Source organism: Babylonia areolata, chromosome 1 (genome assembly GCF_041734735.1).
Source record: "Babylonia areolata isolate BAREFJ2019XMU chromosome 1, ASM4173473v1, whole genome shotgun sequence".
Classification (NCBI taxonomy): Eukaryota; Metazoa; Mollusca; class Gastropoda; order Neogastropoda; family Buccinidae; genus Babylonia; species Babylonia areolata.
This window is the reverse complement of record NC_134876.1, coordinates 86,595,817-86,623,731: the sequence shown is the minus strand read 5'-3', so window position 1 is coordinate 86,623,731 and position 27,915 is coordinate 86,595,817. Positions and strand designations below refer to the sequence as shown.

Below are 27,915 nucleotides of genomic sequence, written 5' to 3'. Positions count from 1 at the left end.
CTGTACCACACACACACCTACGCAGACACACATAAACTGACGGACAGAAAATCACATTTGAATCAGTTCCCGTCTCCCCTCACGCACTGACAAACACATACACATAAACTCGCACTCACACGCGCAAGCGCGCCCGCTAAGCCAATTCATCCAATGTCTAAGCATGTTTCATCATCACCAAAAACCTGTATTGATATTTACTGAATAAATATAAGCTCAGTTATCAACGGACTTATATTGTAACTGCGCCTCAGTGAAGCGTGTGTTCATACACACGTCAGTGTGCACGACTACATATGAGTGAGACAATAATGAGAGAGAGAGAGAGAGAGAGAGAGAGAGAGAGAGAGAGAGAGAGAGAGAGAGAGAGAGGCACATACAGAGAGACTAGAGAGTTACATAATGTCTGAATCGGTCAAATCATTTATCTTTCCTGAATTACCATTGGTAGTCCCCGCTAAGCCCTGAGTACACACAACGATAACGATCAGCTGTATAATTCTAGTAAAACAAACAAACAAACAAAAAACAACCAACAACAACAAACAAAAAAAAAACAAACAAAAAACAAACAAACAAAAACAACAACAAAAAACCCACAGCAAGTTTAAAGAGAAAGCCCTTCCAACAACAACGCTGTGTCATCATAGGCCTGACCCACTACCGTTGGCCCAATTTGTCGTTCTGCGTATGCACACCCATAGCTCTGCACTCTCCCCCTGTACAATGAATCCCCGCGGCTGAAAATACACTTCCGACGCAATGTCAACACATCATTCAAGCCACTTATTTCTCCGCAAGGCCTTTCAACCACTGCCACTATACACTGAGTAACCCCCTCTTCGACTGAAAACAACACACCTTTTTTCAGTACGGGAATGTCGCGCGAGAGCGGATAGTATTGGACAACAAATGATAAATCTTACAGTATCCGTGTTTGTCTGTAATGAGGATTGAAAACAATGTGTCACAACACGCTTTGGTTAAGGGTGTGTGCAACAGGTTGTAGCTTTATAACAACAGTGACATCGGTTCCCAACACACACAAACACATCCATACACACATGGCAGACACGCATCGAGGAAGTGGAAAAACTCTCTCCACTTGCCTTGCAGCACATGTCGAAAATCTCTGTCGAGGACTGTCTCGATGTTTGCCGGTAAAATCCACCTGCGGATCCATTTTGGGATCCACTTAGGCTGTTGGAAGGGAATTTGTCCTTGCCCATCTAGCTACACATATCTCACACGTGTGTGTGTCCACCTTTACTCGACAGTAGTAAACGAAAGTTGTAGTTTGCCAACTTGTCGTCTGCTTCCTTTCACACCACCAGGCTCGCGACACGCGAATGGCAAGCGCAGCTGTCGGCGACAGGGAAAGATAAATCCACGGCTACTTAATCCCTATAGAAGTTTGCAGCGTAGTAGTTTTCTCCCTTGGATTGCGCACAGACAGAGGTGTGTGTGTGTGTGTGTGTGTGTGTGAAGTGAAGTCAAGATTTTATTTCATAATGGTAAATTGAATAAGCAACAATTGCTTTTTTACATCAAGCTATCAATAGTGTGTGTGTGTGTGTGTGTGTGTGTGTGTGTGTGTGTGTGTGTGTGTGTGTGTGTGTGTGTGTGTGTGTGTGTGTGTGTGTGTGTGTGTGTGTGTGTGTGTGTGTGTGCTTGCTTCTGCATAACTATGTCTGTAAGTGTCTGTGGGGTTTTTTTTTTCTGCCCATGAAGAATAACGATGAATTAATAAAGCAGCATGATAGATATGTGTGCGTGCCATGTCATACTACAAAAAAAATTATGTTAAAAATATAATAAAGAATATCAAAAAAAAAAAAAAAAAAAAAAATGAAGCTGAAACATAGGAGCCACGAAAGCTGTGTTTGTTACAGATTAAAAAGAAGAAAAAACAAACAGCCTTTCATCTAAAAAAACAACAACAAAAACAACAACAACAAAACCACACACACACAAACAAAACAAAACAATATTTGTTGTTGTTGTTGTTGTTGTTTTGTTGTTGTTGTTTTACGCCGGGAAGAAAAAAAACCAAGCCAGTCAAATCATAGACGTATGTCCACAGGCGTAACAGCCGAGTCAGTGGTTAAAGCGTTGGACTTTCGATCTGAAAGTCCCGTGTTCGAATCCCGGTCACGGAGCTTAATTTGGTGGGTAAAACCAGAGGTGAATTTTTAGATTTCCAACCAACAGATGTGCAGACCTGCAAACGTCCGAACACTATACGCAAGCAGAAGATCAAATGCGCACGTTAAAGATCCCGTAATCCATGTCAGCGTTCGGTGGGTTAAGGAAACAAGAACTTTCCCGGCATGAACCCCCCAGAAGACGCCGTATGACTGTCTACACTGCGGGCTAAAAATGGTCATACAAGTAAAAACCCACTCGGGCTGAACGTGAGAGTCGTAGCCCACGAACAAAAAAAACCCAACAAAACAAACAACAACAACAAAAACAAAAAAAAAAAAAAAAAAAAAAAAACCAAACAAACAAACAAAAAATCATAGACGCATGGTTTAATTTCCAAAGGGAGGAGAAAGCAAAATATCGGAACTCGCTTGTTCCATTTGGCAATGCCGAGGTTCGACTGACGTACAAATCACTGTACGAGTCAATGCCGCGAGTCTGCATTGCATCACATTTGCTGACTTCCAGAAATAATCATCTTCACTCAAGTCAGTAACGGAAATAAATCTGTTCAACTTGTGCACATACGCACGTCACACCCCGTACCCCCCCACCCCCACCCCCCTCTCCGCTGACTCAGCACTGACTCCCCACCATCGACCCCTCCCCTCAAACCTACCTAATCGTCCCTGTATCCCCCCCCCCAGCCCCCACTCCCATCCCCTCCCCCCAAAAAAAAATACCCCCCCCCCCCAAAAAAAAAAAAAAAACACCAAAAAAGAAACCAAAACAAAAAAAAAAAACAAAAAAACAAACACACACACAAAAAAGCAACAAAAAACCACTTAGCAATAACAACGCAATTTTTAATTTATGCATCATTTGAGTGCAATGGCTTGCATAGTCTACGGGCATCCTATTTGCAATACAGTTTCTTCTATCGAGCTACCTTTGCATGATGTTGACGATAACCAATGGTCCTCCCACGCACTGGCAGCCCTCACGAGCAACCCCTCGCTCAGTTCAACGATCGGTAAAAGAATGCGAATTACAAATACCCATGCGTGTAAGCCATGGCACGATAGTGCAGAAACCCTCATTCCATCTCGTTACATTTAAAAAAATGTTCATTTAGCGCAGATAATTCTAATTTCAATGTTACACTTTCGAATTGTTGAGTGAGCGCAGAAAATTCTAATTTCAATGTCATTACATTTTCGAATTGTTCACTGAGATAGCGCAGAAAATTCATATTTCAATGTTGTTACACATTCGAATTGTTCACAGAGCTCAGAAAAATTCTAATATTAATGCCGTTACACTTTCGCATTGTTCAGCTAGTGTAGAAAATTATAATTTCAGTGCACAGCACTGCAGGCCGAAGCAGGTCCGATTCACCTATTCCCATTTCGCCTACTCTTTGATGGTACCGTCGCCTTCGCCTCTTAAGAGTTTTGCTCTTTGTCCTGCTTCACCTATGCTCTCTCTCTCTCTCTCTCTCTCTCTCTCTCTCTCTCTCTCTCTCTCTTTCTCTCTCTCTCTCTCTCTCTGTCTCTCTCTCCAAAACAGAAGCAGATAGAATTAGTATTTGGATGGTCAATCTGATGATGATGATGTTGTTGTTATTTTTTTTGCGTGCAATTTGTTGGCTGTTGTTTATTGATATAACCTTTGTAATATTAGGTGCGTTAGTTTTTGTTTTTGTTTTGTTTTGTTTTGTTTTACTTTTTCAAATGACTGGATAAAACGACACTGTAACTTCCCCTGTACCCCCCTGTCACATGCGCTGTTAAGCTAATGACAGTAAAGAGTCAATGTCAAAGTCAAAAGCCTGTTCTCTCTCTCTCTCTCTCTCTCTCTCTCTCTCTCTCTCTCTCTCTCTGGTGTCATTCCATCCGTCATCAACACAGTTATTACAGAAACCGTCAGTTCAAGCTGTCAATGAACACACACGCACACACACACACACACACACACACACACACACATACGCACACGTACGCACGCACTGGCACACGCACGTACGCATATACCCACACGCAAGCAAGCAAGCACACACACACACACAAACATAAGAACACACACACACACACACACACAAACAACACAATAACACACACACACACACACACACACACACACACACACACACACACACACACACACACACACACACACACACACACACACACACACACACACACAGCAACAATGGAGCACAAAAAGTGAATCGGGCCCACCAATTTTCTGACAGGCCAAATCAGTCAGGGAACAGGGTGGGGGGTGGGGGTGGGGGGTGGGAGGGGGGGGGGGTAATCGGGATGACTGACCGGCACCAGAAGGCGAGTGAAGGAGAGTTTTGATAAGTCGCCCACAGACAGACAGTGCTATCCTGTCCCCCCGCGACCCCCCTTGCCCCCCTCCCCCCCCCCCCCACCTCTCCTCCTACTGCCCTATACCCCCGTCCCCCTGACTCTCGTCCCTTTAGTTTTTCTTCCATTTCCCCCATTATCCCCCCCCCCCCTCGGCCCCCCCCCCTCCCCCGGCACCCCCCTCCCAAAACCTCCCACCCACCCCACGTCCCCAACAGTTTCCTCTATGGCGTGGGCGTCCAGTGTTGGTGTGTGATTTATACCCACCCGGCCAGGGACTAGCAAGCTCTATTTTGGGGGGACCGGATAGGAGACCTTTCTCAGTGTAATGTAAATCATGTCCCCTCTCTCTCTCTCTCTCTGTGTCTCTCTGTCTCTGTCTGCCTGTCTGTCTGTCTCTGTCTCTCTCTCTCTCTGAGACTCTCTCTATCTCTCTTTTTTCTCTCCCACGCACGCACACGCATACGTGACATCCGTGTACGCATACGCAAACACGTACATACGTGCGCGCGCGCGCGTGCACACACTGACGGACAGATAGATACACATCTACTTTATTTCTCACTGATCCCAGCCAAACCTTCCCCACACCCACCTCTCTCTCTCTCTCTCCCTTCCCCCCCCAAACCCCCCTCTCTCTCTCTCTCTCTCCTTCGAAGACCCAGTGAGACTCGTCTACAGAATCTCTCCCTGCTCACAAAATAGGTCATATTCAAGTGAAATCAAACCGAGTTCATGAAAAAATCCAGGTCAAATACCCACATGCTTATCAACACGATCATGTAACCAGCCTTCTGAAATGTACTGTCTCGCTGTCATATCATGGAGGGGGGAAAAAAAAGAACGAAAAAGAAAAAAAAAAAAAAAAAAAAATGCCGAAAGATAAACCACGGCACAACTGAAACTCCAAACCAGTAGCGAAAGACAACCCTGCTAGCTGTTCGAAGAAACTGAAGACAACAGCAGTTCCTTCCCTTCCCTCCTCTGTTCTCCGTGTTTCGCCCTCTCCTTACTCCCCCCCCCCCCCTCCCCTCTCTCTCTCTCTCTCTCTCACTCTCTCTCATTCTCTGTGTATGCGTGTGTGTGTGTGCGCGAGAGTAACAGAGAATCAGAGACAAACAGAGAAACAGAGACAGAGAGAGACAGATAGACAGACAGACAGACAGAGATAGAAAGAGAGTAGAGAAAGAAGGAGAGACGGGGGAGAGGAGACAAAGAGAGAGAGATTGAATGAATGAGAAAGAGAGAGAGGGAGAGAGAGAGAGGGAGGGAGAGAAAGAGAGAGAGAGAGAGAGAGAGAGAGAGAGAGAGAGAGAGAGAGAGAGAGAGGAGTGTGTGTGTGTGGTGTGTGTGTGTGTGTGTGTGTGTGTGTGTGTGTGTGTGTGTGTGTGTGCGTTGTGTGCTCTCTCTCTCTGTGTTAATCTCTCTCCTGAACTTTTCTGTATCCCTAACACACATACATGAACAAAGACAGACAGGCAGACACACCGCCTTTTTTCAGTTCGTCACAGTCCCTCACTCACAATCTTTAAAACAAACCTGGAAACGTTCCTTTTCAAACAGTCTTCGCATGATTAGAGCACTGCATCACATACCATGTGGGTATTATTCCGTGTGTGTGTGTGTGTGTGTGTGTGTGTGTGTGTGTGTGTGTGTGTGTGTGCATTTCAGAAAAGAGAGGGAGAGAGAGACAGGTGGGGGTGGGGAAGGTTTGGAGGTGAGAAATAGAGTGGATGTGTGTCTGTCTGTCCGTGTGTGTGTGTGTGTGTGCGCACGCGCATATGTGTGTCAGTAGTGCGCATACGTGCGTGCACGCGTATGTATGTGCTTGCGTATGTGTGCACGCATATCACTGTCATATGTGTGAGCGTGAGAGAGAGAGAGAGAGAGAGAGAGAGAGAGAGACAGACAGACAGACAGACAAACAGAGATAGGGAGAACTGAAAAAAGGCGATGTGTTCCAGGTTTCTCTCCGTTGAATATGGGAACGCAGAAGATTGTTGAAGACACTCTGTAAAAAGGTCGGAAATATACTGAAGCGCACACCTAGAAACAACATGAAATGAGAAGCGAGCGTTCTTGAAATTCATTTTTTGTTGAACCGCAAGCCAGAGCATTCCTTAAAAAACCCTTCAGTGCCAGGGGGGAAAACAGCAGAAAGTAGTGTTTCAGGTCATAAAACATTATCCAAAACAATAAGCCTAAAACTGAGAAAATGGACTGGAGATATACCACTCTTGACAAACAGTGTGAATTTTCAGCCTTCCAGAGCTTTTTCCCCTTTTTCTGGTGACGTCATCAGTGACGTCACTATGCACGTACGTAATACGTTTATGGCAGTCAAGAAGTTTTAAAAAAACAAAGGATTCCTAACAGGACAAGGAGTACAATGCCAAGGCGTGCATGCCTTAAAAGTTGAGTTTGGCGGCAGAATTTTGGAACACGTTTGTGACGTTTGACGAGCTTCCTTGGACAGTCAGCAAAAAGAGAACTGCAACAGTCTAGTATTGACAAAATACATGCATAATTTGGTTGCTTCTAATGCAAGGTAAAATAAAATAAACAAACAAACTTGGTTGCTTCAAGTGTGAGGCGTTAGTCTGCATGATATAAAAGAGTAACAGACATTTCGAAAGCCCCACCCCCACCCCCACCCCCGTCCATCTCATCCTTCAGTAGCAACTTAGTTTGCCAGATGCTCGGTGACAATTTGCATTGCAAACACGATCAGGGGACCGTCTTCCCGGTCAATGGACTTTGAGCACTCTTCAAACCACCTGCCTTCCTTCTTTTCACTACCAAACTCTCTTCCCACTGCTAACTTTGTGTGCCACTCTTTCTGTGTGTGTGTGTGTGTGTGTGTGTGTGTGTGTGTGCGTGTATCCATGCTCGCTGCTGTTCGACCTTTTCCCCCCTTCCGTGGCGTTCACATCGACTTTTCCTCACCCCTCATTTCCCTCAAACACACACAGAGACACACAGACACACACACACACACACACACACACACACACACTACACAAGCGCGCGCGCGCCCACACACACACACACACACACACTGGAGCGTTCTCATGTAGTCTCAGCATAATCCTCCCCATTCTACAAACGCTATCAGCATCCAGTTGCCATCAGGCCACCCAACAGAGAAGACCCCGCGATGCCGCCGAGTGTCTTCGATCAGAGCTGTACTGTTTCAACACGAACAGGGGTCACTGCCTGCCGAACCCCCTACTGGCGACGGTAATTGCTTTAATCGCCAGGCCAGACGAAGTGAACGCGCCCTGCCCCTGCCCCCTACCCACCCCACCCATTCCCTGTGGAGGAGATCGTGATTGCGTTTTAACAGCAGTCTCCATGAATATGCAGTCACGAACACACCGCAAGCGTGGGAGTGGGTGGGAGTGGAAATCGAAACGGTGGACACCGGAGGAGCAGGAAATGAAAGATCCTCTGGATTTTTGTTTGTTCTGCTTTTCTGTGTCTGATGATTTTCTTTCCTTGTTTTGTTTTCTGATTACCTCCCCACCCTCCCGAAAAAAAATAAGACGATGATAAGGAGGAGGAGGAGGAGGAGGAAGAGGAGGAACAGGAGGATGGCAATGACGATGACGACATGCTAAACAGATCCGTTGTGATCAGGAACTAATAATCAACTAAAAGAATCGCGGCTGAAAGCGAAGTGCACCCTTCCGGCCTTAATCTTCCATGCACTCTGGCTTCGTCCAGGCCCGCGGGGTACAGACTCCTGCAGTGGTTGAGTCAGAATATTGGAATGGAAGGGACTCTTTCAGAGACTGGTCGTTCTGCGAAGTGGATGGTACTTGAATGTCTGGTCCTCCTCCCCACCCCTATCCTCTATATCTAAGGCCACCTGGTGCAGCCAGGACTACCACGCGATGCCTCGGTATGGATCAGTGGGTTCGCAAGCGCGAAAAGCTAGCGTTCAGGAGGTTGTCAGTTTAAATCTCGAGCATCAAATATGACTAAATGAATTAAGAAACAAATAAAGATTGATTAATCAAATGAATGATTTATTGATTAATAGTTTTAAATACTACTACTACTACTGATGATAATGATGATGATAATGATAATGATGATGATGATGACGATGATGATGACGAGAAGAAGAAGAAGGAGGAGGAGAAAGAGAGGGGTCTACCCGCAACCCACCACCGCAACAATTATGTGTATATTTTCTGATAGCGCTAACTGCATTGAGTGTTTGGAACCGCCTCACCATCTGCCCACCATCCCTCCCTCTCCCACCATCACCACCAACTACTGCCTCACCCTCACGCCTATCCACCCCCACCCACACTGTCCTGGGACAGTTATCCCCGTCGGCCATCTCAACTGGTGGGTATCGACGTCAACAGCAAACTTGACGGCACAGCAGCACCGGGAAAAAAGCCGAGCGGATCCCCACAATTCCTGCGAACCATCATAATGTAGGGAGGAAGGTGGTAGAATGGCTCAGACGCTCATCTGTCCATAGAGTCCTTGAAGGTCTGGGTTCTTCTTCTTCTTCTTCTTCTGCGTTCACTCGTATGCACACGAGTGAGCTTTTACGTGTATGACCGTTTTTACCCTGCCATGTAGGCAGCCATACTCCATTTTTGGGGGTGTGCGTGCTGGGTATGTTCTTGTTTCCATAACGCACCGAACGATGACATGGATTACAGGATCTTTAACGTGCGTATTTGATCTTCTGCTTGCATACCTCACACGAAGGCGTTTCGGGCACTGAGGCTGGAAAAATGTGTGAACTGTGAAGACGAAAAATTCCACACGTCATCCAACACCCGTACACCAAATGAACCAGAACCCTCAACTGACAGTCAACACTTTAACCACTGGACTTGCGCCGTACGAAGTCGGTTCGAACACTCGGCCTCCCATTAGACCGATAAACCAATAATGAAGCTAAAGTCATACGATGAGACGTCTGACCAGGCCCTGTGAAGCACGCACTTGGTGATAAAAACTAAACCAGGCAAACGAGGGTTTGTCCTTGCTAAAATTGTCAGAGAAATTAACTCTGATAGTGCACAAATTGACATTAAACGAATCACTCAGGCCTGACTAATGTCGTTGGTATATCCTGCAGAGCTAGCTGCATGAATTGGGTAGCGTACATGGACTTGTCGACCATGAGCCTCTGAGAAACTCAACATGAACATTGTTCCGGCTTTTTCAAGGCCGCGAAAGAAAGCCATGACTAGAATCAGTTGTGCGTTGATTTCCTGTATCCTCACTTTTTATACACATATGAGTTTCGCGGTGACGTGCATAGCCAGTGTTAATGCTTTGGCTATTCAATGCTGAGGTCCGGTTCGATACGGTAACGCGCCTAGTGGGTAAGTGGAGATTTTCCGAACTCCAAGTCAACATTTCAGTACCCTAGTCCGAAACCCTGGGTTAGCAAGCGAAGATCAAATACGTACGTTAAAAATGTTAAATCTTCTCGTTCGGTGGTTATGCAAACAAGGAACATACCTTAGCATTGATAATCCTGAAAACGGAGTATGGCTGCCTACATGAGGAGTAAAACGTCACACGTAAAAGCTATGTGTACAACGATGAACGTGGAGTTGGCCCACAACGCAGAAGTGCCGGCCTCGTTTCGGTAGTGCCTTCCTTGAGAATAGATTCGTTTTTACTCATCAGATATCCCCCAACCTCACCCCCAGCCCAACACCCATTGATCTAAAATATGGATCGCGCATGCCTTCTTTAGCCTTGCTAATCAATCGAACAGATGCAGCATTATTGTGGAGATTCTCCTTTTGTTGTCAGAAGCACATATGTTGACGTTTGCTTTTGTTAACTCCCAGGAGGGACAGGTGGCACCAGAACACGAGGTGCCATATCATTGCAAATCAATGTCTGAAGAATTTAAAATATCTGACACATATGTGCGAATGGTTTGTAGATTTGAATTATTTTGTGCATTTTTTGGAAAATCAATATCAGACCTAATATTTAATTCCTCAAAATCATCCACTGCTGTACATCTCACAATATATTTAGCAGAACTTAATTTTCTGATTTCATCTAGTGGTAGAATACCCGCAAGCTTATAGGCTTCTGAGGTCTTAGTATGCACAGGTACCCCTAAAGCCAGTTTCACAGCTTTACTGTCAATTATTCGCAGCTTCTTTAGGAACGTCGGCGGGGCAGAAAAGAAAATTTCTTGACCGTAGGTCAATCTTGATCTTACGAGAGATGTCGCTAAATGTAAAAGAATTTTGGAGTCTTGTCCCCAAGGAGAGTGACTTACAATTTTTAAGAAATTTAAACTTTTTAACGCTTTAGTCACCATTGAATCAATGTGTTTCTTCCAGTTTAGTTTTGAAGTAAATAGGATCCCAAGAAATTTGATTTCCGACTTGAAAAATATTTCACGTCCTCCTAAAAAAAAAAAACGTGGTGGTTTGCTGGGATTATAACCATTATTAAAGAGGATCAAATGTGTTTTTTCTACAGAAAACTCAAAACCATTAGATTGCATATAGCTACTCAGTCTATCGAGTTCACCCAGTGATCTTCTGCTTGCATATACACACGAAGGGGGTTCAGGCACTAGCAGGTCTGCACATATGTTGACCTGGGAGATCGTAAAAATCTCCACCCTTCACCCACCAGGCGCCGTCACCGTGATTCGAACCCGGGACCCTCAGATTGACAGTCCAACGCTTTAACCACTCGGCTATTGCGCCCGTCGAAGGTCTGGGTTCGAATCCCACTCTCGGCCCTTTCTCCCAAGTTTGACCGGATAAACCAAATTGAGCGTCTTGTCATTCGGATGAGACGATGAACCGAGGCCCCGTGTGAAGCACGCACTTGGTGCATAGAAAACTAAACCCATGGCAACGAGGGTGTTGTCCTCTGGCTAAAATTGTGCAGAAGAAATTAACTCTGATAGGTGCACAAATATAATATACGCATGCACTCAAGGCCTGACTATGTGCGTTGGGTTATGCTGCTGGTCAGGCATCTGCCTCGCACTGAGATGTGGTGTAGCGTACACGGACTCCTCCTGGAGAAAAACTCAAAATGAAACATCATTGTTCCGGCTCTTTTACGGGGCTCGGAAAGAAAGAGCCATGAAAGAATCAGTTGTGCGTTGGATTTCTGATCCTCCCTTGTTTTCACCAGTGATGAGTGTTCGCGGGGTGACGGGCGCAATAGCCGAGTGGTTAAAGCGTTGGACTTTCAATCTGAGGGTCCCGGGTTCGAATCTCGGTAACGGCGCCTGGTGGGTAAAGGGTGGAGATTTTTCCGATCTCCCAGGTCAACATATGTGCAGACCTGCTAGTGCCTGAACCCCCTTCGTGTGTATACGCAAGCAGAAGATCAAATACGCACGTTAAAAATGCTGTAATCCATGTCAGCGTTCGGTGGGTTATGGAAACAAGAACATACCCAGCATGCACACTCCTGAAAACGGAGTATGGCTGCCTACATGACGGAGTAAAAACGGTCATACACGTAAAAGCCTACTGGTGTACATACGAGTGAACGTGGGCCGGAGTTGCAGCCCACGAACGCAGAAGAAGAAGTTCGCGGGGGCCCCGTTTCGGCGTAGTGCTGTGTCTTTGAGAAAGGCGCTTTTCCTCACTCAGATTCCCCCACACCCACACCCACCCCAATACACCCCATTGATCTAAAAATAGGTGGATCGCGCATGCCTTCTTTAAGCCCCTTGGCTAACTAAAGCCAGCGAAAGTGTTCAATCAGCCATTTTGCTGCTCGTTACAGTTCAGAAACTACCACCACTTAGCAGACGACTTCTCAACGGACTGACAGCCGGATACGAGCGTCAGTATAGCGTCCAGATGGCTTCAGCTTTCCTGGCTAATGAGCTGCCAATTTTTTTTTTTTTAATCAGTGGCTCCACCCATATTCGAATGGGTACGTGACCGGTAGAGGAAGGTTAAAAAGGTGGAAGAGGAGAGGATTAGGCCCTGGCTCCCTATGCCGAGCACTGGAGCCAGTGGGTATGAATTCACTGCCCCTATGACCGTGAAAGACTGTGGGATCTTTGACCCTTTCACTGTCAATCTCGCATTTATGCAGCAGCTGGGCAGAGGACCCATGTCACTGAAGGGTGACCAGATCATGGGTCTGTTATCCATGAACCTACTGGTCTTTATGTTCGGTGGTAGGATTGGTCATATTTTCTATACATGACATGTTTATAACACAAGGGAATTTTGCACTCTAAATTGACTGGCGGTGAAAGGGTTAAACATTTTGTATGGGGGTTTGAGCCCACCATAGCCACCACGTTCACCTCGCATTCGTCAGCAGTTGTGGCACTACACTAATCGCTGAGCAATAAAGGTTGGTGTTTTTTTTTGGTTTTTTTTCTTTTTCCCCCACTGCAGTGAGGGGGAAGCTGGTCGAAAAGTTTCCAGCAGAGATGCAATCAAGTGGAGTGACGCTTTCGATTATTGACGAGTATTCCCTTCCACCTTTTCTCCGTTTCTTCCGATAGGAAGGCTATCACACACATACAGCCATTATCTATCTTGTCGTTTTGGGAAGATGAAAGGAAGGGAGGAGAGGTGGTGTGTGGGGGACAGAGAGAGGGAGAGGAGAGGGCGGAGGGAGAGAAAGAGAGATACAGACAGAGCGAGAGAGACAGAAAGAGAGGGAGAGACAGACAGACAGAGAGAGACAGAGACGGAGAGAGACAGAGAACGACAGAGAGAGACACAGAGAGAGCGACAGAGAGAGAGACAGAGGGAGAGAGAGACAAAGACAGAGACAAACAGAGAGAGAGAGAGAGAGAGAGAGAGAGAGAGAGAGAGAGAGAGAGAGAATGTACCGATGTGTATGTGTGAACATTGCACTCCTGAAACTGTGTGCGAAAGCACACGTGCGTGCGTAGCGTGTGTGAGTGTCTGAATGTGAATGTTTCGATGCCTTTTTATGACTGGAAATTGTGTGTACTCACGACTTGTGAAAATAAGCGCGCGCGCGCATGTGTGTGTGTGTGTGTGTGTGTGTGTGTGTGTGTGTGTGTGTGTGTGTGTGTGTGTGTGTGTGTGTGTGTGTGTGTGCACGCGCGTGTGTGTGTGTTTGCCCGCGTGCGAATTTGCGAGCGTGTTTTCAACACACGCAAACTCGATAATGCGCGTCAGTTTTGTCTTCCCTCTGCGTGTAAGTTATGCAAGTGATTCATTACACAGAGGCAAAAAGAGGGGGGGGGGGGGAGGGTATGGGGGGGGGGGGGGATAAAACATTAGTTTCTACGATGCCATAATATTCACTTCCTTATCGTCGCCCACGACCTCTGAAACGAGATCACAACTGAGCACCAGGCACGCCTACCTCTCTTTCCCCCACTGGCTTGACGTCGTTATTGAGTTGACAGCTTCACGTGGGTCTGCTTCTTTAACTCACTCAGTACGGCCAGTCCTCTCTTCTCCTCTACACAGACCCCTCGGATGTTCAGTGGGTGTCTGAATGACCCAACCTTTAGCTTCTGTCGTCAGAACTGTGGTATTCTTTGTCAACATTCCCCTCTTCAGTATAAGAGCCTTCTGCTTACAATATTTTGATAATGGTAATTGGGATGAAACGCTGTTAACGTCGTCTCTTTCGCCGTTCGTATGGAGAGAGTTAACCTTCACTGTACTTGGTTATTTACCCACTTACTGCTACGTCGTATATCTGTCAGACCCATAATCGCAAAACAAAAACAACCCCCCCCAAAAAAAAAAAAACAAAAAAAAAAAAACAACAAAAACAAACAAACAAAAAACAAAAACAAAAAAAAACCCAACAAACAAAAACAAGAGAGGCAAGGCCTTTAAGACTCACTTGTGATAAATCAAGTCCCCTAGCATTAATTACAGAGTAATTTCCCTTTTTTACTATCTACACCAAAACGTTTGCAAAATAAAAAAAAATTCCATGCTTAGCAAAAGAAGTTCCTGTTTGAACAAAAAATTATAATAATGACTCCTCTTGTTGTTGTGTCAGAATATGAGGTCAAAGTGCCAAGTTTAGAGAATAACCCCCCCCCCAAAAAAAACAAAAAAACACAACACACCAGTAAATGCAGTTTGCATATAATTAGGCTTCTTTTTATTTTTTTGTGCCCATCCCAGAGGTGCAATATTGTTTTAAACAAGATGACTGGAAAGAACTGAATATTTCCTATTTTTATGCCAAATTTGGTGTCAACTGACAAAGTATTTGCAGAGAAAATGTCAATGTTAAAGTTTACCACGGACACACAGACACACGCACACACACACACACACACAGAGACAACCGAACACCGGGTTAAAACATAGACTCACTTTGTTTACACAAGTGAGTCAAAAAACACCCAAAAGGAAGCATTTCAGCAGCACTTCTCTCTCTCTCTCTCTCTCTGTACGTACTGAATCTGTCCGACCAGCAGATCTACACGCCCCAAAGAAGCAATTCAGTCATACTCACCTCTCTATCCGTCTTGGGTCTTGTCAAAACCTGTACTTGCTACATAGAGTCAATTTAACTCCTTCAGTGCCACGGGGGGAAAAGAGTAGAAAATGGTGTTTCAAGTCATAAAACAATATCCAAAACAATAAGCCTAAAAACTGAAAAGAAGGTGTGGTGATATACCACTCTAGATAAAACGTGTGAATGTTCAGCCTCCCAGAGTTATTTCCCTTTTTCTGATGACGTCATCACTGTACGTGATACGTGCTATGGCAGTTAAGGGGTTAATGGTGCTTCCCTGTCCCTACATCGTGGGTTTTTTTTTGGGGGGAAATGAAACAAAAACCAAACCCAAAAACAAAACAACAACAACAACAAAATCCAGGTACTCCAGCACGAAAATGATAAGCTGCTTGTAATCAGCACCGCATTTTCTCTAAAACGGAAACTCTCAGTTTATTTTATTTTATTTTTTTTAATCCTACTCACCATTGCTCCAAATTAATTTTCTTTCTTCTTACATCCACACTACCCCGCACCACTCATCTAAAAAAAAAAAAAAAAAGGGTCAAGTCTGTCTCACTTCCATGTCGATTTCATTTCCCTTCCCGATATTAAATCTTTTTATTCTTCCCCCAAACCAACTCTTTCTCCCCCATCCCCAAATATCAACTTTTCATTTTTATTTATTTATTTTTTTTACTTCCTCCTCAAAATCATCATCATCATTATCTCTCTCTCTCTCTCCCTCTCTTCCCTCAAATCATCCCTTTCTCTTCTCTCTTTCCAGCATCAACAATTTTTTGTCCTATTCTCCCTAATACTAATTCTCTGTCTCTGTCAGCGAACGTAGAAGACAATGGTAACATGGTTGGGCTAGAAATGACTGCAGCTCTGCGTTCAGCATAAAGATGAATGACATAGCAAAACGTGTGTGTGTGTGTGTGTGTGTGTGTGTGTGTGTGTGTGTGTGTGTGTGTGTGCGTGCGCGTGTGCTTAGGTTTCTGTGTATGTGTTTGTGTATGTGACTTTATATATTGTCACTAAAAACCATAAAATGATTCATGTGTTTGATTGTGTAATGAACTATATAATTATGCATGTATATATATATATATATATATATATATTTGTGTGTATATATATATATATGTATATATATATATATATATATATATATATATGTATGTATATATATCAACATAATCACTTATATCTGTTATTGTTAATGTTCACATTTTTTCTCATCTATTCTGAATGTCATAATGAATTTATATATATACATATATATATATATATATATATATATATATATATATATATATATATATATATATAATAAAACGGTGGTCGACCCAAGAAAGTCCGGGGAAAAAAAAACAACAAAAAACAAAAAAACTCTCTGTCTCTTACCCCTCTCTCCCCTAAACCATCTCTCTCTCTCTCTCTCTCTCTCTCTCTCTCGACCCCCTCCCCCCAATTCAATCCTCTTACTTTTTCCTTCTCCAATTTTTTTTTTTCAGCCAGACTTCGACACCAAAACGACCTGACAATCTGATCGTCCATCACAGTTCAAGCTGCGAATAGCGACAAATTCGCTCGTTCTCTCTCTCTCAAAATCAAAGAGATCGCCTTTTGTTTTTCCTCTCACGTCACTTGTCGTCTCCTCCTCCTTCTGCTTCTTCTTCTTCTTCTTCTTCTTGTGTTTTGGAAAGAAAAAATATCTCTCTTTCTCTCCCTCTGTCTTTGCCCCTTTTTTTTTTTATTGCTGCTGTCGTTGTTTGCTATCTTCGTGCTTCGATTTAGATTGTTAAAGACAGTCTCCAGATGTGTGTGTGTGTGTGTGTGTGTGTGTGTGTGTGTGTGTGTGTGTGTGTGAGGGGTGGGAGATGGGGGCAAGACGGAAAATGTATTGCAGAGAGGCTGTGGGATGGAGAGGGGGGGGAGGGGTCGGGAGGGGGGGGCGGCGGGGGTGGGGGGTGTGGGGGTGGGAGACGTTGGAGGGGGTGTTGGGGGAAGGTGGCGGTGGAAGTGGAAGTTGATATCGATATTTATTTATTTATTCATTTTTTTTTTCTGGGGAGGATGGTATATTTGATGCAGATGCCTGTTCTGTCTGTCTGTCTGTCTCTCTGTGGTGTGTGTGTGTGTGTGTGTGTGTGTGTGCGCGCGCGCGCGCGCGCGCGCTCGCGTGTGTGTGTGTTTGCTCGCGCGCACGTGTGCGCTTTATTCAGTCAGAAAGCGAGAGAGAGGGAGAGAGAGAGATAGAGAGAGAAAGGTGAGAGCGGGAGAGAGAAAAAAACAACAATATAATTATGAGATTGCAACTTCAAAACATATCTTCTTTTTCTTCTTCTTCTTCTTCTTGTCGTTGTTGTTGTTGTTGTTATAGCTTCAATCGTTTTTTTCTACTCGCTTGAAAACACAGACGAACAGAGACAGACCGGTCAACCTGCCAGAACCGAGACCTTCCTCCCCCCAAAAAATCCTGCACCATGGCAACAGACTCTGGACAGAACCACTACAGGCCTACTCAGGTTGTACAAGAAGGCCGGCGGTCGGGGTGGGGGTGGAGGTGGGGGTGGGGGTAAGGGTTGTTGTGAAGAGAGGGGTCAGAACCAAAAATACCCGACGTAAATCCCTTCGGCGTCAGAAGCACAGGAGTGGGGCCTTCGATCTTTCTCGTGGTGTGCCCAGTCTTGTCAGAGAGTCCAACGTATCTTGTTTTTTTTTCTTCTTTCTCTTCGTCTACACACACACACACACACACACACACACACACACACACATATATATATATATATACAAATATCCAATCCTACTACCCCCCCCCCCGCCCCCCCCCCCCCCACGCACACACCCCTAAAAAAACGAAACAACAACAACAAAACCCACCATCACCACCCATCTTCACGTTCCGATGTGGTTTATTAATCCTGGCTTTCCTGTGAGGAATTAGGGGGAAGTGGGGTAGGGGGGGTGGGATGAGAAGTAAGATATTGAGGCGAGGTGGTACATAGACAAAGAGAGAGAGAGAGAGAGAGAAAGAGAGAGAGAGAGAGAGAAAGAGAGAGAGAGAAAGAGAGAGAGAACGAACGAACGAAATTGTTTTAATGAACTTTGGCCATGGACCACAATTCAAAACCAGGGGACTGGGGGTGGGCATGGGAAGGGGTATTATAACACTTGAACAGATGACACAATATCATAATATTCATGGACTTGACATTAATTCTACTTTATTAGGTCTGAGTATATGATTTCTCCTTTTGATCGCATGGAAAATAAATTTTGATACATGGAAATTTCTCTGCTTGTTGTTTGATCGGAGAAGTGAACTAAGAGACATGTTTAAACAGTCTTGAAGAAATTTTGTCCGTAAATCATTATATACAGAACAAACAAACAACAAATGGTATTCATCTTCTAGTTCACCTTGGCAAAAAGGACAATAAAGAGAGAGAGAGAGAGAGAGAGAGAGAGAGAGAGAGAGAGAGAAGTAGGGTGATACTTTTGAAGGGGCTAGATGAACACTGATGGATAACACACAAAAAATCGTAGCAAGCAGTTTGATCAAATAAAGTAAAAGCAGACTGCAAATAACTAAGAGCTTACTCAGAAAGTTGTTCTCTTGGCTACATTCGAATTACAAAACCCTCTATGAGTTGATGCCATAAGTTAAAATCAATCTGAATACGGATGTCCATTCACGATGCTTTAAGGTGGGAAAAACAAAAACAAAACAAAAACAACTACACCTGTCTCTGATTTTGCTCAAGGCAGGACACTAAGGCACAAAATGAACATCACGTTCCATTGCGTTTTTACACAATGAACAAAACACATTATGTTTCTCGGTGTTGGTTAGAACGGTATCGATGGACAAGAATATCAGAAGTAAATCCCAAGTCAGAATTTTGTAACTATAATTATTATATACTTAAAATGTGTATTCATATTCGTTGAAAAGTATCTAAAGATGAGATGGGGGCCGGGGGGCTGGGGGGGGGGGGGGGGGGGGAAGAGAGAGAGCAGAGGGTGAGGGGAAGGTAAGGGAATGGAGGGAGAGAGAGAGAGAGAGAGAGACGCAGACGCAGATGATTTATTCATTAAGGCCATATGAGAGAGAGAGGGAGGGAGAGAGAGAGAGAGGGCAGAGAGAAGGAAGGAAGAGGGCTGAGGGAGAAGTTATAATGCTATGGAATGAGTTTCAGTTTCAGTTTCACTTTCTCAAGGAGGCGTCACTGCGTTCGGACAAATCTATACACGCTACACCACATCTGTTGAGCAGATGCCTGACCAGCAGCATAACCCAACGCGCTTAGTCAGGCCTTGAGTGCATGCTTACATATTTGTGTACCTATGAAAGTGGATTTCATTTTACGTAATTTCGCCAGAGGACAACACTCTCGTTGCCATGGGTTCTTTTTCAGTGCGCCAAGTGCGTGCTGCACACGGGACCTCGGTTTATCGTCTCATCCGAAAGACTATGGAATGAGAAGCAAGGAAGCGCTCGCACGCACACATATACATTCCTCATCACCTCTACCCAATCCCCCCTCACATAAGCTACTATACTTCAGACGACACACACACACACACACACGCACACACGCACGCACGCACGTACACACACACACACACACACACACACACACACACACACACACACACACAGAGTACAAGAGCCACTTGCAGAACCAGGAAGACAGCAAATCTGTATCTCTCAGACGCATTATCGCATCAGCACCTTCCCAATTTGGGAACCAGGCAGAGACCCCTGGGGCACTGTTTCGTCTCGTGGACTGGAGAGAGAGAGAGAGAGGGGGGGAGAAAGAGAGGGGGAGAAAGAGGGGGAGAAAGATACAGAAAGAGACAGACACACAGACAGACAGAGACAAAAAGAGATAGAGACAGAGAGAAAGACAGACATAGAGAGAGACAGAGAGGGAAGGGGGGAGAGCAAGAGAGAGTAACAGAGAGAGACACAGAGAGAGACAGACAGACAGACAAAGACACAGAGAAATAAAAAGACAGACAGAGACAGGAAGGGTAGGGGCGAAAGAAAGGGGTGACAGGGGAAGGAGAGACAGAGAAAAAGAGATAGAGAGAGAGAGAGACAGGCAGGCAGACAGACAGACAGACAGATAAGGAGACAGAAATAGACAGTGAGGGGAGGGGAAAGGAAAATGAGGATGGATGGGAGTCAGACAGAGAGACAGACAGAGAGACAGAGAGAGAGAGGCAGACAGACAAGACATGGGGGTTAGGGGGTGGGGGTGGAGACAGACAGAGAGTTTTTTCCTCGGGCGCCGTCGACTTGGTTCCGTGGGTCCGGACATACAGACAGACTATCTTCTTGTTAATGCTGATGCAGCCAGTGGTTCTCGTTTTGTCTGTCTGTCTGTCTGTCTGTCTGTCTGTCTGTCTGTCTCTATCTCCGTTTGTCTCTATCTCTGTCTCTTCTTCCCCTGTCACCCCTTCTCCTTTCACTCCCACAGCAGACAGAAGGCTGCCAAGTATATCGTTGATGGTTTTGATTGTGTGGTTTATAATCATAACCCAGCTGCCGGCCAGACAGGACCATTATCAGGACTGTCCAAACTCAATATAAAATGAAATCGAACCGTGTTAAGTACTAAACCTCAGATCTGGACTGGAAAGAACCGAAAAAAAAAAATCCCAGCAAAATAACACAGTAAATGACATATCATCATTACAATTTATTAAGACTCTTTAAGAAAACAGACAGACAACACACACGTTGAAACGAGATAGGATCGAATACTTCAAAGCCATAAAAAAATTTTTTAAAAGGTAATAATTTATAGGATAATAACGCTAAAATGTACAGCTAGTGCCCATCCCAGTGTGTTCAATGTAAATGATATCATAAGCTGCAGAAAAGAGAGAAAATATGTACAAACAACAACAACAACAACAACAAAAACTATAAAAAGTAAGAAAGAACAACAACAACAAATTAAAAACCACAAAAAAAACCCAAACGGGACCGGACTTGGAAGGCATAAAAAGCAGATAACAGTGAAAGAAGAAAAAAGACAAACAATGACAGCAAAAGGAAAGGGGACAATATTTGCACAGAATTTTCTGAAGGCGGGTATGCTATTTGAACCCGGCATCCTCACGGGTGAGAACCGTTGACGTATGGCTCCGCGGACCGGAGGTATGTGCAGAGAGTTATCCTTCATGGTTTTCGCTGACCCTATTACGAGTTCGGTTACAGCTTCAGGAATGAAAAAAAAAATTTCAGGATTTTGAGCATGGAAATTAGAAGATATGAAGTAACAGCATTGCTATTTTACAACAAAATTTAACGGGAATAGCAACTGACATTTTTGTTAAAGGGGATAACAGATGTATAAATGATTGTATCATCTTGTAACCTTTCACATTTTCACAAATTCACCCCATTTTCAAACAAACTCTCCTATCAACATTTTAGACACATTGCAATGAGAATTTATTGCGTTGCTATGTTGATACCGATACTTACTAAAGTAATACTAATAAAGACTATTGACAGGTTCAAGTCTTCGTTTCTAAATGTTTTACGTATATTGGGAAAAACTGTAAATTGACGGGATACCACAATAACATATGGTATTTCATTCCAAGCCTACAGGCACAGACGCGCCTGTGGTCAGAAGGGTTATCAATAGTTGGAAAGACAGCTTACTTTCTTACTGGCCAAAAGTCGAAAGAGTTCCTTAAACTCGTTGAAGAACTGTAATGAAAATAATAAATAAAATAGTACATTAAAAATCACTCGAAGTGCTTTATAGACAAGCAAAAAGCACACCAGCACGCACACATGAACACGCAATATTTTCGGTCTCAGACAAAACTCCAAGCGTTTCACAAATACAAAGTTCATTTGTACATCAAGCTGACAACCTAGAACTTTGTGACTTTAAAACATTCGTTACCTACGTCATTCAACCAGGTTTCAGTCACGCGCACGCATACACATTCATAAGTGGGAGGAATTTTTTCGTCCACTTCATCGATCTATTCTTCCCGTCACAACCAATCACCTGAATATTCAGTCAAGGTGGCCTTCTTTCTCTGAACTGGTGCTGCCGTTATGGCAAAGGAGTATATCTTACAAAACAACTCGGTGCACTACCAGCTCTGATGACACGAAGAGTTTATGCACCTCCACTATTTATGTCACCTCGATCCACAGCGATTTTGAGACAGGATGAGTAAGATTGGTTCTGGAACGGACTTCCAGATCAACATAAACCTGATTTCAGCAGTCACAGAGACAATGAGATAGCGAGGCAGACAGAGAGACACGGAGACAGAGACGCAGACTAAAAAAAGGAGAATGAGGAGACAAAGACACACTGACGGACTGTCATGTCTCCAGAAGGGAACGAAAAAAAAAGAAGAAAAAGGTGTGTGTGTGTGGGATTGGTTCACTTTCCATTGGCTGGAAAAAGAGAGCCGACTTCATCAGTTCCGCTTCTGTAGTTTTAATACCTCACCCTCCACTATTTTTCTCATTTCCCTCTTCCTTGTCACTGCTCCATCTTTTCTTTTTAACATTCTTTTTTTTTTCTTACTTCATTTTTCGCTCCATTTTTTATTTAGTTTTATTACGAGAATATTGATCACGACTGGCTAGCTGGCAGGCATAACAGACAAGATGTTAGAGCTTTGCCCTTCAGTTCGTCTCAATGGTCTGGAAGGTTTCGTGATTCAAATTCCACCATCGCCTGGAAGGCTAAAGTGTGAGATATTGACTACCTCCCCCTTCCCCCCCCCCCCCCCCCCCCCCCCCCCGCCCCCCCCCCCCGCCCCCCTCTCTCTCTCAATCTTCCAGGTCAATCACATTGTATGTGCGGACCCGCCGGTATCATCTTTTGCGTGAATTCATTGGGTTTTTTTGAGTGTGTTTTTCCCAACAACAACAGAAAATCTTATGCGCAAGTTAAAGAGGTTGTTGCCTGTGTCAACAGAGTCGGTAGATTTCTCGGGGACTCGAAGACTGAAATGCTTTCATGTGGCAGGTCTAGCTCTTTAATTAATTAATTATTTTCAAAAATCAGTTTTTGAGAAACAGTATACTATGCTGTCTTCATTTGAGAGAAGAACCACTTGTGCAGCACATCCTAAAGGCATTTTGCTCTAATATATCCTTAGTCTTGTAGTTTATTCCATATCAGTGAGAGTAAGGGTTCATATCTTCAGCCAGCAAAACAAATCTGGCCGATGCTGTATACATGCCCAACACTTGTGTACAGAGTATAAACTAATGAGCGTCTCCCTGTCAGTTTACCGACAAATGATGCTCCCCGGAAGTTGACAAACCTCAATGCAAATGGCTGCTTCCGTGTAGCGGGTTTTATGAGGGGAGAAACTCCGCTCATATGAATTGTTTTATCATCTAGTGTTACCAAAATGTTAGCTGACCCAAACGAAGAGGTTAAGCTGGAAAAAACAGAAGCGAAAGCCACCAGTGAATGGATTTGTTTAAGCAAAGAAACGAAGGGAAATGGAGTGCACGATTAGGATTGTGTTTCTGCTCCGAACAGTGAGGATTCTTTGTGTGATGGATCTTCTCAGTTCAGGACCTCGACAGGCAATCGCAACTGTCATGCCCACTTTTATACGTTCTGGGGTGGAGCAGAATAGCATTTAAAAGAGTCTGATAGTGAAACGGATGATATTATAAGCGATGATTCTGATAGTGACATCGTGTTAGATGTTGAACACCAGATACATGGACATAGGATTACTGATGTGTAATGTCGTTTGTCTTATACTAAGTATGTCTCGCTGAGGTGTAAAGACGGCGTTTAGGCAGTGAACATGCATTTCACTGTAGTAATAATAGATGCAGCGGAAAAGATTATTTCTTTTATTTACGAAAATGCAAAATGGAAATCTTGGAATACACTCAATGAACAATAGAGCTGCTTTTTATGTTTTGTATGGGCTGCGACCGTTCTGATCTCCTGAAGTTCGGTGGCATTATGGATTTTCTTTCTGCCTGAAAGAGTACACATCACCATAATTATTTTAAAAGAAAAGCTGGAATGTCTGTCATGAAAGAAACCATATCTAGTGCTTACAAGCAGGAGTATGGTATGGTTGATGCTATAGACAATGACCTCCAGAGAAGCACTGAAACCCTTGAGATGAGATGCTACCGTAAGATCCTGAACATCTCATACAGAGACCATAAAATTATCATAAATGAGGAGGGTCAGAAACAGAATAAGTACAGCCTTTGGGGCACATGACAAACCTGCTCAGCATTGTGAAGAAAAGAAAAATGATGTCGTATGCACATGTGACCAGATCGCCAAGCCTGGCAAAAACCACCCAGCAAGGCACAGTGCCAGGAGGAAGACGAAGAGGCAGACAGAAGAAGGGAGTGGGAAGATAACATCCTGGAGTGGACAGGTCTGCCTTTCGCAGAGTAACAGAGAGCGGCCCACGACCGAGACAGATGGCGGGAGATCAGTAGTGCCTCTACGGCCCCGCCCGGAGTTACGAGGCCGATGACGACGATGATGACTGACAGAGGATGACCAATGCAGAAACATTGACGTCAGCTGCGTTGGCACGTAGATGGAAAGGGGCCACAACTGTCCGCTTGGAGCAGCTAGCGTTATTGTGTGCACAACGGGAAAAACAAAAGGACTAGGAACAAGGTCCAAAGTGTGCCAATCAAGTAGTAAAATTATGAACAAGTTGACCAAAGTTCTGAAAAGTATAGGAGCTGGAAATCTAACCATGATCACGACTATGCAAAAACAGGCAGCGACACAGAGCCAGGGAAAGAGAGAGGGTGACTGGCACATAGAAAGACAGGCAGGCAGAAAGACAGAAAGAGAGAGAGAGGGGGGAAGGGGCTGGGGGGGAAAGAGAGGGAGAGACAAAGACAGAGAGAGTGGAGGGGGTAACGAAGAGGGAGAGGAAACTCATACACAAACACACACACACACACACACACACACACACACACACACACAATGTCATTGAAGTCGAATCGAACCAGGAAAATATCCAGCTCGATACCTCCTAGTGGGCGATTAAAGTGGATCGAGTGTTTTTCAAAAGAAAAAAAAAGAATGTTTAAAAAGTTGTTCGTCTTTCTCGATAGATGTTTGAGAATAAAGTTCATTCTACTAACACTGCTGCATTTCGCAATGTGTGTTCTCTGCTTCTCCCTTTCTCACTGTCTGTCTCTCTCTCCCTCCCTGTCTCTCTCTCCCTCCCTGTCTCTCTCATTCTTTTGCTGGCCTTACATGCGCATGTGTGATTGTGTGTGTGATTGTGTGTGTGTGTGTGTGTGTGTGTGTGTTTAAGCGTGTGCTTGCAGTTATTGACTTTTTATACATAGTTTCCCATTACCACAACCCCCACACCCCCTCACACACACACACAAAGAAGCACACACCTGCATCCAGCCGAAAGCATGAAAAACAATAATAGACATTGTCAACGAGTTTCAAGTTAAAAACTTGTTGGCACCCTTCTTCATTCCCCCCCTGCCCCTCTCTCTCTCTCTCTCTCTCTCTCTCTCTCTCACTCACTCACTCACTGTTTCTTGGTACTGCTCCACGTGTTTGTTTTGTTTTCTGTTGTTATTGCTGTCTTTCTCTCTTTTATGCTTCCTCCACACTTTTGCCACTTTGTGCGCAATTGTTGGTAAATCCACTCACTCCGTACAAAAAAAAAACAAACTCCTCAGTGCTAATCAGGGTTACAACTTCACAACTGTTATTTCACAAACAGCTAAAAAAACAGATATGTAAAACACAAGAAGACTGTTTCTCCTACCTTGTGGTAGCTCCCGATATCGACTGTCCGGGCTCCAATAGCGGCAAAAGGGCTTGTACTGCTTTTTCGACGGCCGATTTCTTTTGACGCTGCATATCGCGAGGGCAGTACGAATCTGAACACTTTGTCACGAAGTAATCTGGCCATGCGAGTTACACACTCAAAACACACACACACGTACACGGGTACGTTTGTTGTTGTTGTTGTTCACACGTCTCTACCCGAGTTCGACCCACGCCCGCCACCCTGTCAGAACTGTACAACAGTCAACATCCACCTCTCTTCTGTCTGACCGCTATTTTCGGTTCGCAAGTGGGGGGCGTGGTTCGCATTCCGGTGCAAGAAACGTGGGCAAATCTTAAGACTTAGCTGTCGTTTGCGGATTATTTGAAACGTCTTTATCAGTTGTTTGAGAGGAGAAGGCGTTAAATTCCACTGCTCTCTCTCTCTCTCTCTCTCTCTCTCTCTCTCTCTCTCTCTGTGCGTGTGTGCACGCGCGCGTGTGTGTGCGTGTATGTGTATGTGCCCCTCGTGTTATTACTGTTGTTAGTAATCTTCTGGGTTCTAGTTCGGTCGAAGACTCTTTTTGCTCTGTATTGTGAAAAAGAAAAACACGAGTGTATGCTTAGTATTGTAAACGAGAAACGTTTAAGAATTAGAATAATAATAATAATAAAAAAAAAAAAAAAAAAAAAAAAAAAACAGCAGCAAGTTTTGGAGTAGTCATCATGAACGGTTTCTCTAGTTCCTGTCCCCGTCAACTGTTAAGTCATGTGGGCTGTGTTGATGGTGAGTCAGATTTTATTTTTGGGTTGTGATGAAAGACTGCGGCTGGGAAAGAGGGTCACACCAACTAGTGACTGAAGGAGGAATGGGGTGGGAGCTCTGGTGGTGGTCGTGGGTATGGGGGTGGAGCTGGTTTCAAAGGATTGCATCATCACCAAACAACAGGATCACGTTTCACGATGTCTGTAAAGTGTTTCCAACGTTTACTACCCATTCACTCCACTTTTGTCCGTCCGTCTGTCTGTCTGTCTGCCTGTCTCTCGTATCATTCATCCCTATCTCCTTAATCACTTGTTTCTTTATCCTTTTCTTATCTATCTATCTATCTCTTCCTTTCTTTCTTTCTAACAATATTTCTATCTATCTATCTATCTATCTACCTCCTTGTGTTCTTTGTCACTTGTTAAATGCCATTCAGTGGTTATCAGATGATGAGCTACGCTAAGCTTGGAAAGAAGACACAAAGAAAGACGGTAATTATTTTCCCCGTTAGAGTTTCCAGAATTACTGTCCCCCCCATACCCCCTCTCTTTTCTCTTTCCCTCTGTTTTAAAACCAAACATGCAAAATCACCAGAACTTACCCTTTTTTTTTAATGAACACGTGTGGACAACTCTCTCTCTCTCTCTGTGTGTGTGTGTGTGTGTGTGTGTGTGTGTGTGTGTGTGTGTGTGTGAAATGTCAGTAATAAAATAACCCCTGTTATAACATTACTGCTCAATTATTTTTTCCTCTTCCATGATTCTCTCCCTCCCTCCTCTCTCTCTTTCTCTCTGTGTGTGTGTGTGTGTGTGTGTGTGTGTGTGTGTGTGTATGTGTGTGTGTGTGTGTGTGTGTGTGTGTGTGTGTGTGTGTGTGTGTTGTTGGGTTTTTTGTTGCTGTTGTTGTTGTTGTTGTTGTTGTTGTGTGTGTGTGTGTGTGTGTGTGTGTGTAACATACCGTTTCAAAATAATCTATTGCATGTTCTGTTCTCAGGTCTGCGTTTGTTTGTTATAATATTTCTTTCCACGGTGATTTTTCATATGAATTACTTTGAACTGAGAAAGCACCTTTCCTTACCTACTTTACTTACATGCTTTCAGTTTGTTTCACGTTTGTTTGTTCGTTTGCTTTTCCAACTTCTGACCCAGATATGAAGCTTCCACTGTGTAAACCGGATTCAAGTGGACATATGTTTGCTCTTTCCAATCTTCAAGAATGCGCATGAAAAAAAAAAAGAGAGAGAGAGATAAGAATAGCTTGTTTTATTGTTTCATATCATTGTGTACTGTATTACTTCGCTCTTTTTATGATAGATGATATACGCATCGTATATTCACATACTTACAGTCGTTTGGAAACAAAGAAA

At 44.2% G+C, this 27,915-nt stretch overlaps 1 protein-coding gene across 8 annotated transcripts in view; it reads right to left on the bottom strand.

Annotated features, from left to right (window-relative positions):
• The window catches only part of LOC143288816 (ras-related protein Rab-37-like), a 566,540-nt gene that overhangs the window by 104,239 nt on the left and 434,386 nt on the right, over positions 1 to 27,915 (bottom strand). For 2 of the 8 annotated variants that reach the window (XM_076597492.1, XM_076597500.1), the window contains exon 1: positions 1,110 to 1,345. The exons of 4 other annotated variants lie outside the window; for them this stretch is intronic. In XM_076597492.1, the coding sequence (XP_076453607.1) occupies positions 1,110 to 1,229 (120 nt within the window). In that variant the 5' untranslated portion in view covers positions 1,230 to 1,345. Of the gene's footprint in view, positions 1 to 600; positions 707 to 1,109; positions 1,346 to 25,781; positions 26,035 to 27,915 lie in introns of those variants that run through there. 2 more of the 8 variants (XM_076597485.1, XM_076597508.1) reach the window with 2 other exon arrangements.